The sequence below is a fragment of the Betta splendens genome, chromosome 9, assembly GCF_900634795.4.
Source record: "Betta splendens chromosome 9, fBetSpl5.4, whole genome shotgun sequence".
Classification (NCBI taxonomy): Eukaryota; Metazoa; Chordata; class Actinopteri; order Anabantiformes; family Osphronemidae; genus Betta; species Betta splendens.
The window spans coordinates 28,760,719-28,772,480 of record NC_040889.2 but is presented as its reverse complement, the minus strand read 5'-3'; the positions used below and the strand labels follow the sequence as shown (position 1 = coordinate 28,772,480).

The following is an 11,762-nucleotide window of genomic DNA, read 5'->3' as shown; positions in this document are numbered from 1 at the left end:
GCTAGTGCAATTCATGATAAATGCTAACGTTCAATCATCGTGTGTAGAATTTAGATGCTGTTTTGCCTCCTTCTTCCTCTTTAACTGCAGCTTGTTGCTCTCTATTAGATCCATTCTGATATCAGTTGTTCAGTGTTTCCTGCCCATTACTCCTCCTTTTTTGTTTTTGTACTGTAGGAAAGCTCCACCAACCACCCCCCACCCCCCAGCAGCCCTCCCTCAACGTGATTGTTCTGCATTAAGATTCATTCATTCAAACAATCAATTAATTCGAAGTAGATATTGAATTTGGACTAAGGCGATAAACTCACCAAATAAATATAATTTCAAATCAGCAGTTTTCTAAACAGTGTCTTCTTCCTGCAGTCCACCTGACAGCAGCCGGTTTGATTCATCAGGCAACCTTAGTCCAGCAAGCTCCCAGCTCAGCTCTGAGCCGGACGACCGCCAGGACCCAAAGCCCTGTCCCCCCACTGGTGCCCGCCCCTCTCTCCACAGCCAGCCATCCACCTGGGATGAGGAGGAAGAGAATGAAGAGGAGCTTGAAAAGGAGCCACATTCAGTGCCCGAGCCTGGTTCCAATAAAGACTTAAAGGACTCGTCAGTCAACCTTCTCAAACCGGATAACAAGAGTCAGGCTAATATGAGGTATGAAGCCACCAAGTGCTGCTTATAGTTTATTTGGTTTTAGAACATGAAAAAGATGCAAAACAGGTGATTTTCATCTCTTGACCTCTTCCCCAGTTTGTTTGAGGACGGCCCTCCACCCTGCTCCCCATCTAAGGTCCGTTGGCTAAAGGCGTACAACAAAGTGAGAGCGCAGCTGCTTGAGGTAGGGCTCTGTTTATTATTACGCAGGCACATGGACTCTGCTGTTTCCCTCTCTCTCCTCTGTCCTCCCCATTGATACCTGTTTGTCCTCATGGGTTGGTTGAGTTTCCAGTCATTTTAGTTTGATGTGGACAAAGCGATTCGGCTGCTACGGAAGGGTTTTAGTTCAAAGATAAGCTACTTCCACTTAAATCCATGCCAGTTTACAGACTGGACTCGTTCTGTTTGCAGTGGCCTTTATTTCTCATTGGGCCGACGTTTCTGTGTGTCCTCGCATGTTAGGTTTGATTTATGTTTTAGGTGGTGATTCGACTGTTTACACATACTAAAGCTGCTGCCCGACAAACTTTCATTTATCTTTCTTATCTGATGCTTATTCTGACCAAACTCTCACTATGCATGAAACAAGCAACATACAGTAATATTAACCCTCAGACCAACCTCTGAACCACACATATACCAGGAGATGAGACTCGCACTGATCTGGTCTGTGATTCGAGCCCACACCTTTGTGTCCTTCTTTTCACACTTCAGCATCTTCTCCCATGTTCTTGCTAGTAGAACCTTTTGATCTGGCTTTGAAACATCTCAGTTGTTTAGAGGAAGTACTGTAGTACACAATAAAAAAACTAGTTTCTAGTTTCTGATTCTGACTTTTGACGTGTTGGAGTTGTGGAGTTGGAGTCGCACACAATGTTGTGCTCATTGTGGATTTTGGATGAAACAAGCTGCGAGAAGTGGAGGTTTACTGTTCGCTGTTTCAAATATGTAGTACATGAGTATTATGGGGGTTTCCTTCATATTGGCAGTAAGTTGCAGCTTCTACATGTAATACTTTAATTCACGTATTTCCAGGTCTAACAGGGTTTTATCATCTCCAAGCTCTGAGCAGCAGTATTTTACTGGGTTTTTGATTAATGCTGATCGTCTGCTTCTTCACCGGCACATCAAAGACGCCCAAACAAAGCACCACCTCCGTACTGGTACCGGCCTCCGCTGCTGCTGCTGCTGCTGCAGGCCTCTCAAGCTCAAGTCTGAGAGCATAATTACTGCATCGCGTCTCAAGCTTGTTATCAGCAGGGGACCATTTCTTTAAATGTTGGTTTGATCTTCAGGACTCGGAGGGGAAGGCTGAGTAGATCACTCACCCTCCGCGCTCGCTAACACGGGTCTGGCTGTTTGATGCTCATTAGGCTGCAGCAGCGTGTGCCCTGTTGTCAGTTCAGGTGTGAAGTGTGTTTCATTATGGTGTTTTAGGTAAAGTTCAAAGTTCCGTTTGAGAAGGAAGAGCAACGGTGATTGTTCTTTGAATGACTGTATTTGCTCATTCTACGCATCTGAGCCATTTACTGAACTATGATCATTGAAATGAAGTTAAAACTGTTACAGTCTGCTATAACCTTGTTGCTGCTGTTGTTTTCGATGCTGGAAGAGGACAGGTCCAGGTTTGCTGCTGGTCAGGAGTTCTTCCTATACAGATAAAAATAGCCCTTTTGTCTCTATAGCCACTATCGTACCATGGCAACGATGACACGTTCCCATGGAAACGCATCCTTACATTTGTTTATGATTAGGGTGCCATCACAGCGGTCGGTGGAAGGTGTGGGTGCGTGCACAGTAGGTTCCTCAGCGTAGACCAGACTCAAGGTTCAGCCTTTGTTCAGCTCTGTGCTGACCTGACAACAGCACTTTCCTTGTGGGTGATGTGGAGCCAGACGTGTCCAGATGTTGGTGGCAGATAATTTCTTTGTTACATTGATGGTATCAGTTGATCGTCAGAGTCAGAGCGTCACCAAACACTACTATTTACTGTTACTGTGACTATCAGCCACTTTCTTACTTTTCTTCATGTTATGTGAATATGAAGGAAACCAACACTGTCGTAGCTTCTGTTTAACAAGAGCTGATGTCTCACACCTGGAAACTTAATTTCCCAAAACACTCAGAGATGCAATTAGGAATAACAGATGACAGATGCTGAAAAACAACTCTGATTAGGTTGTTATGGAAACAAGATTCAATTCTAGGTTTAATTTAATAAAGTTGCAAAGTAATTATAGTAAAGTTCAAGAGGTCAGCACCTAAATGATTGTTTTACCCACAGGACCAGTGCTGGTGCTTTTAATGACTCTGTAAAGGTTTGGAGCAACACGTCCTCAAGAACAGTGTCCTTATGGAAACTGTTAGATTAGTCCAAGCAATGAGCACATCTTGTTGTGCCAACAGCTTTGCTACAGTAGATGCCTGGTTTCTATATTTGTTAACTAAATTATTTAAACCACATGAAATAGTCAATGAATTAAACCTTTTCATGCTGAGGACGTAAAATACTGGTCTATAGGCAAGTGAATGTGTGATTTGTATGAAAGTACTAAAGTTAATTTGTCATTGTTGTCATGACTACAGATCTGCCTCAGCTTCACATTCTTCAACGAATGCCACATCCCTGCATCCTACTGTACCTTTAAGCATATGATCCACATGTGTTTCATGCGTTTCTTAGCCTTTAAAAGATCTCTAACCTTAACTTATTATCTACAGATAATACAGATATTATGTACAGATCTATTATCTACATCTGTAGAGAATGTTTTTTTACCAGTAAGTTTTTATACCAGCAGTAAGTTTGCAACACAAACTGTAAATACAGACAGAGCAGCTCATTAAAAGGAGACATACCAGACAAGTGAACGGCCAGAGAAGTGGAGATTAAAATGAGGCAAGCCTGTCTGACTCATGCTGCAGCGCATTTGTCTGAAAAACGAACTCACTTCGGACACGTGTGACAGAACTGGAGCAATTTAGCCTGGAGCTCATGTACAAAGTGATATTACACATGACCGTGAGGAAAAGAAGGGCAGTGTCTCCTTCTGTCCTTGTGGTGCAGCCGAACATTACCATAAACATTAAGTCTACAGAGGCCGCACAGAGGGAGTAATGAGGACAGGCAGGAAACACGTAACATAGACATGAACACATACACGTCGTCTGTGTGTTGGTTGTTTGTGCAAAATGACGATAGGACGTTTAATCAGTGCTGTGGAATCAGTAGTTTATACATGGCTCCAAAGATTCTCTTTCTGCATTAGTCAGTTTTTACCTTCCACAATCTCTGTTTTATGGCAAATGTGTGTTCATATGGGCGATATGGAGTGAGGGCAGCTTTTATTCTGAAGGATAGACTGTATGTAGATGCAGCAAAGGGGAAAGAGTCCGGCTGCTACACTGTCCTGACTGCAGCAGGTGATGCTGCACACCTGTATTAAATGCTGACAAGCACCAGTATATTGTACATGTGTTATGTGGCTTCTTAAGACATTTAGGTTTTGCAAGCGAGGAGGAGGCTGCACAGACCAGAGCATCAGAGCTAATATCACTGTGTGGAGCAGACAAGAGCTCTGGGTTCTACGGTCACATGCTGTTTCAGCATTAGATGCAAAAACTGACTGCAGATCGACAGTATAGAAACTGAGATGCTGATTTTAATGTGCTCTTTAATGTTTTTTTTGTGTCTGGAAACTCCCACACACTTGGTCGACGTCGTGTGAATTCTAGCATGTGGCTTTCGTTTTTCTGAAGCCCATCTCTGTGTTTGGTTTTACTGCCTCTGCATCGTTTAAGCTGAGACACCTGCTTAAGGACAACCTCACACACACAAACACAGCATTCCTTTCCTCCTGACATTTGAAGAACAGCTTTGGTTTTCCTTCACATCAGAGACTTAGTGACGGCTGATGGAGGGGCTGGAGCGCGGGGGGGGCTCATTATCAACAGAGGGACGCGCGGGGATAATTGGATCTGGAGGAAGTGAACTGGCTCCAGACCCGTTACGGGGTTCACACGAGGTTCCACAAGAAAGATAAGTGATGAGGGAAAACAAGAAATCTGGAAAAGTTCAAAGTGATTACTGATGAAGCCGCATGTTGTAAATGCCAAATGTGTCATAACGTCTGCAAAATCTAAAACCACTTGAAATCGTTTTGCAACTGAATCTGGTTCTGCTTCAGGTTCTGGCGCCCTATTATACAGATGGTTATTAAGCATCTGATGAATATTCAGTGGGTGCAGTGATGATGCTTTTCACTGCTTTCAGCGCTGCTGTCGGGGAGGAAACTGTTTTCTCAGTCCGTCAGTCGTAAAGTGTTGAAATTCAAAACGTCAACAACAACGTGGGAGGAGTTTTCTGAGTGAATGACTCTGGATGATACGGAGCATCTACAGGACATCAAACTCTTTCTACAGCAAAGTGTAATGGTTCCTGTTGTTTCATTGTAATTACTGTCCTGAAGATGAACATAGAGCCTGAGTCCAGGTTTTTATTTGCCATAGACGAGTAGAAATAAGCTGTGAAATATTAAGTAGAAACTGTCATTTTAGTTAATAATACATTTAAAATGCTGTACAGTTCTTAAATTGAAAGACTCCAGATGATAATTAGTTTGAGGCTTTGCTCTCACTTCACCTTAATCCCTTTATGTTTTACATGACCCATGTTTCAAGTTCCCTGTGTTTTAATTCGGAGTCGGTGCTCAGAGCTGGAAACAAGAATTTAGAGGAAAATCGAAAATGTAATTAGGAAGAGGACCGTGTGTGTGTGTGTGTGTGTGTGTGTGTGTGTGTGTGTGTGTGTGTGTGTGTGTGTGTGTGTGTGTGTGTGTGTGTGTGTGTGTGTGTGTGTGTGTGTGTGTGTGTGTGTGTGTGTGTGTGTGTGTGTGTGTGTGTGTGCTTGCGTGTGCAACAGGACGAGCTCTGTGTCTGTCAGTGATGATGACTCTGTGACATGGCTCCTCTGAGGATCTGAGCTTCCTCGCTGCTGCGTGACATTGGCTGAAATTCAGCGTAGACATCAGGCCTGTGTTTGTGTGTCCTGCAGGAGCCGCCATGTTAAATGTGAGCTCTGTCCATAGCAACAGAGACACTCACACACGCACGGGGACTCGCACTCTGCCTCGTTCTCCCTGAGCCCGATCCTCGTAGCGCTGGTGTCAGGAAGCAGCCAGCAGAGGGGGGAAGAACCACGAGATCCAGTGAGGCCCAAGTGGTCTGGATGAGAGGAGCTGAAATTATTAATCACATCTGGATCTAAGTCCAGTCTGCATCAGGACGCTGCATGTTTATCAACCATCACTCTGGCTTCTGCTTGAGAGCGAGAGTGGCTGTTTGAATTGTGCAGCTGGTGGATGAAAGGGTCGCTCTCGAGCTACAGTAACAGCCAGCTCTGTGGGCGAAGGCAGCTTTGTTTAACAGGTTGTAGTAATAAGTGCAGCTGATGATGTCGTAGTGAGACATGACACGCAGCAAATATCCTGCTGCCTTTGTTCCAGTGACTTTAGGTCTGTAATAAGAGTCACTGCTTCGTACTAATCATCTGTTTAGACCTTAGCTTAGGTTTGGGCTGGTTTTACGTCTGTGTCTAACAGGACCAGGTTCAGACCTGAAGCTGGAAATGATGCAGTTTACTTAGTTTGCTTTGAGCCATGTAGATATTTAATCAGAGATGTTTGAAAAGGTATTAATGTTATTTACTGTAGAAGGCACATTTTTAGTCTCGGCTAGTTCTCCAACGGACATGTGTACCCAAATGATCGTTTTACTACTTTTAGAATATGATGTGTATTGAGGGTTAACACACACACGCACACACACACACACACACACACATGCAGCGCTGTAACGTGTGGCAGTGCAGGAAAGTGAAATGTGAGAGGAGGAAAAAAGGAGAGGGGGCTGAGATGCAGCTCGTCTGTCGACTGCTCAACGAGCTGCGATGAGTGGAGGAGAAGCCTGGACGGAGAAAAGATCAGCCAGGAGATGCAGGGGCGAGCGACAGAGGGGGAGAGAGAGCGATGAAGTGAAAGGAGTGAGGGAGGAGCTGTGTACAGGAAGGCGAAGTAGATGCGCTGTGAAGAGAAGCGACAGTCCTGGAAATCCAGAGAAAGTGAGTTGGACCCAGGAACCGCGCGTGTTCTGCTCTGCTTGAGCCCGTCCTCGCTGAGCGGCTCAGTCTTTTTGAAGCCTGTGGTTCAGGATGTCCCTCACTGACCGTTTGGAGACTCTGTGTTGATGGATGCTCACAAACTTGACTGTGCTGCGTCCTGCGCCGCCCGGCTGCTCGCCTGCTGGGAGGGAGGTAGGTGCTGAATGGTCTGACTGAAGGTCAGGACGTTGCTCAAGTTGGTGTCAAACCTCGGGATGAACTTCCCACTGAATGACAGTCACTAGATTGTAAGATGTGAATGTGACGTGAGTGCTGTGGACCAAACACACTTGCTCTTGTGTTGGACAGATGTTAGTGAGCAGCGCAGCCTCCAGCGCAGCTGCGCGTCGTGAGTGTGAGTCTGGTTAAGTTGTCAGAGCTGCAGCTGCAAACACGTCTGAGCGGCCGAATCAGAACCTAATTGGCATCATCACATCTGAGTCACAGCCTTCAGTGAGTTCAGCGATGGCGCCGCTTGGGCTCACGTGAATGGTCACGTTTCATCGTTAATGTTTTTGATAAATGAATTTTTAATGTGAGATGATTAACAGCCTTCAGGGCTTCTTCTGTAAAGGTGAAGTAGCTAAAGAGCCTGTGAAAGCATTGCTTGAGTGTTAACAGCAGCGCAGAAACGCAGCACGCTCGTTTGTGCATCTCACTAGTTCAGTGAGGATGAATTCAATCGGATTCAACACAAATATTCAACATAAAGATACGATCACGACATCCAAAGTCCAGATCTGGAATCACGAAGAGACATGAGGATCTCAGGAACCTCGCTCAGATGGTTCTACTTTCACCCCAGGAACAGGGAGTGTCGGTGTAAATGAGCTGTAATAAACTCATTCTCAGTGAGACCTTCTGATCATGACCAACAGGTCTGTTTGATGGCGAAGCGAGCATTGATCACAGCCTCAGTTTCCTCTGGAGCCGACGGACCGACTGTGCAGTGATGGTGGTGATGGCGTGAACCTTCACTCAGTGGATACTGACACCTTCATCCTTTACATTAGTCCATCTTATATTGTTGTAAGCGTCCTTTTCTGAAGTCCTTGATGGATGACGTGGTCTTTTCCAGTCTTGTCTGGATCAGTGAGGGTTTTTCAGGATGTGGAGACCGTTTGAGTCGTCGTGTTGAAGCGGTCAGTGGCGGCAGCTCGTGTCCAAGGTGCCAGATGACGTTTTGATTAGCGTGTGCTCATCCACCGGCCGCTGAGGCCGTCCGGGTCCGTTCAGACTGACAGATGATGAAGATCACGCTCGCTCTGCTCATCAACTCTGACCTGGCTAATTGTCCACGCTCATGCATGAAGCAGGCTGACGTGGGTAAAGGCCACAGGATGTGGATGCTGTCAGTAAGCGAAGGGCGGAGGCGGCGGCGTTCGCGCTGCACCGGCGCCCGCACTCTCCACACACTCACATTTGTGTGTGCAAATGAGCAGAGAAGCCTGACGGCAATGAGGCAGACTTTGATACAGCCTGCAGATTGGATTCATTCCACTTGTGGACATTGATTTGGTTTCTTTGGTTCAGATTTAATTAAGTTGAAGCTTTTGTTTTGGCAGGAGTCCAGTTCTAACACCATACTGTAACACAAATTAGGCTTAGCATGTTTCTTTATAAACTATGAAACATCAGCAGAGGTCTAGTTAGTTGCAGTTACTTAAACCACAAACCTTAGACGGCCTTGGAAAAACTTTCCAAGGCCGTCTAAGGTTTGTCATTGGTTTCAGGCAGCTTCTTTAGATGAGTTGTCTCCTCGCCTCCTGGATGAGCCAGACTCTTCTTATTCATTTTATCAAGTGGGTTTCTCCTTACGTTCAAGGTGCTGGATGCTAAACAGCGTCCGGCTTCAGTTTAGATTAGAGCAAACAGAAGCAATAAATGAAAGCGCCTCCGTTTGATGGGAGTACGTGCGCTTCGGCCCAGATGTGACAGCTGATGCGTGAACTGGAGCCACGGGAGGCGACAGGTCACCGTGTGCATCTCGACCTCAGCATCAAATGAGACGAGGGACGTGGGGACGCGGAGAACGAGGATGAGAAATGACCCCCAGTGACTGAGGTGTGGTTGGAGGGAAGCATCACGGAGCATATTTACGGTAGATCGTCTCCAGGCAACAGTCAAGCTCACGTCTGTGCATCTGCTGTGGCATGAAACAATGCGTGAAAGCTGCTTGGACTTAAACAAACACACAATGTGATTATATGCAGATAAATCAGCGTGCGCCTTCACTCGTGCATGTTGTGGCTCTGGTCGACGTCGCAGCCACAGTCATGAGCGCATGCCTCACTGGTGCAACAGGTCTGCGCTCATCCACGTCCTGCAGGACCGTGACACATGAGGCAGCAGCTCCCACGCCGTCCACTGGCCCTCGCCAACTGAGAGGAAGAGGGGCGCTGCTTTTTCCTGGGAACGGCAGGAATAATAGGCGCTCATTGTTGCCATCTGAGAGAGAGCTAAATCAATTACCTGAAGGAGCTGCGCCCTGTTGTTTGCATGGGGCTGGTGGCAGGCAGCCAGCTGTGGCTCAGAGCACCGGCTCAGTCTGTCAGTCTGTCCAGGAACATTATTACACCTCTGCTCTGCTACAACACTGACTGCTGCTGCTCCTGTGGCAGCGTTACTTCACTGCCCAGCGACTGACTTCTGTTTGTCTGCACAGTGTGCGTTAACATGCCGAGGTGCAGCGTCCTCTGAGAAATGACTGATGGAGCTGCACGGACGATAAATCAATTACAGTGTGCGGGAGAATTAGCCTAATGAAAGCGACAGCAGGAGCAGCGTCCACTCGGCCGTGACTCCATCCTCTGGTTGTGTGTGGCTCAGATGCACATGTGCTCCTGCTCAGACACCAGCGTGCGGCTTCAATCAGCTTCAATCAGCCTTTTGATTAAGATAATGGATAAGTGCAGTCTCATGTCAGCGGCAGATGATATGCAGCCTCCGCGACGAGGCGCAGCGCTGGTCATTTGTTAATGCATCTGGGATCAGCGGTGAGACTGGTGCGACTTTGTTAAAGTACGTGACAGGACACAGACACACACTGTTTTCCTGTAACTCAGAATCCCACAGTAACGTGTGTCGCACCTCATGAAGGTATGAAATCATTCCCCCGGTTTTTCTGAAGACATTGTCTTCAAGGGCAAATGAACTGGATTGTGAGCGTTCAACCTGTGCTGGCTGTGAAGCGCTGTCCTCTCCATTCATTCCAAGTCGCTGTGGATGAGATCAAACCCTGGACGCTTCCACTTGCTCTCCCTGCATTTATTTACCCCGTCGTGCAGCTTTTGTGCGTTTTCTAACAGCTGTCACGCTTTCCTTTCTCTCTAACTGTCTCTCTTTCTCATCCAGCTGCTCACTATTCTTCCAGCTGTCATTCTTTTCTTCTGGATTCAAACCCCCTCCTAATAGTAGTATTTATTTTCTGTCAGCCACTCTTTGTCCCAGCCACAATGGTTTGCTCATTACACATATGTTCACACTCTCAGGATGCTTGTAGCGTGTGCTTTTTACAGTGAGATGCTTGGAGTCTTCTCTCCCTGTAGAAACAGGAGCCCAGCGGTTTGCTTGTGTTGTCAGTCCCCTTGGGTTTCTAACTAAACAGCAGCAGGTCTCAGTCAGTCTCCTCAGAACAGCAGACGACAGTCAAACTTAAATGGTAAATGGTCTGAACCTTTTGTAAAACCCTCTTCAAAGTTAGGTTTCTTTTGATTAAGTCATTAAAAAAGGCAATCAACCTTCAGCTTCCGCCCTTAGTCGCATTAAACAATATAAATAAGAATAGTAAAAGGATCATCTCTGTTTCCTGTTACATTAGCGACTGATTGTACTGTAGCTGTGAGTGAGTCCTGTCCAGGATGGACCGACCTCTGGCTCAGCATCTCTGCAGCCATGAGAGGAGGAGGTGATGATGTATAGACTGAGTCAGGTTCCCTCATCTGGAAACACCCAACCTTATTATTTTACCAGGTCCAGAAATAAGTTTATAGGTAAATTCATGTGTTTGTAGACTTTAATGGCTGTGAAGAACATCATTAAGAGATTGTGTTTATCTGTGTTATTGTATAAAACATTGACTGTGCCCTTCAATGCTCCTGGAAAACAAACGAATGGGAAACCAGGCCAGATCTTTCATGCCGTTCATTATTCACTGGACTACGGGGAGGGTGTGGGCACACAGTGTTGGCTGCTGAAGGGCCCTGATTGATGGTCTGAATGTTTTATTGGCAGCAGTGAAAGAGCTGTTTTCCTGCCTGGAGAAGAGAATGTGAAGCGCTGATCGATACGTTTACAGCCTCCGTGGAGGCGACATGTAGGGGCTCTGATGAGGCCCTTGGACCAGTCAGGGAACAAAAGTTATTTACTAGGAAGCCTTTAGAAACGCCGGCTGACGCGCTCACAGCTTCCTGGCAGAACTGTACAAATCCGTCACGTTCATCAGCGGCTTAGCGCTCGTCTGTCTCCTAAGACGAGGGTGAACACGACGGGCAACACCTGCAACCGTCCGTGTAGACAAAGAGTTAATAGGAGGGAAGGAGCCCCTTAAACAGCAGCGGTGGCTCAAGATTTCAGTCAGCTGTGCTTAGTTTTACAATCAAATGTCTTTTCCTGTTTACGCACAGACTTCTTGCATTTTCTGCTTCTCCAGGAATCTGCTGCTTTTTAACTGCAATAAAGAAAACGGCACAATTCATCTGATTGCATTGCTTTTAGAATAGATTAGCTCATAAGTTCATTTGTTACCAAGCTGTTAATCTTGACTATTTTTAAGGTAGGGGACATTAACATCTGTACAAACTGCAGCAACTGACACTCTTAGTTTCTCAGCGCACACTTTTGGAATCATATCAAGCTTGGACAGCGTGTCCATTAACTCAATGAAACTGTTTCTGGATTGGTTTGCTTGTCGTTGTGTTTATGTCATAATGGGAACGTGTCCTATTACACAAAA

At 46.1% G+C, this 11,762-nt stretch overlaps 1 protein-coding gene across 9 annotated transcripts in view; it reads left to right on the top strand.

The window, feature by feature from the left end:
• The window catches only part of LOC114861890 (protein unc-13 homolog B-like), a 57,777-nt gene that overhangs the window by 10,870 nt on the left and 35,145 nt on the right, over positions 1 to 11,762 (top strand). For 8 of the 9 annotated variants that reach the window (XM_055511152.1, XM_055511150.1, XM_055511151.1 and 5 more), the window contains exons 2-3: positions 367 to 648; positions 745 to 832. In XM_055511152.1, coding sequence (XP_055367127.1) covers positions 367 to 648; positions 745 to 832 — 370 coding nt within the window. Of the gene's footprint in view, positions 1 to 366; positions 649 to 744; positions 833 to 6,583; positions 6,962 to 11,762 lie in introns of those variants that run through there. The other variant, XM_055511157.1, reaches the window with a different exon arrangement.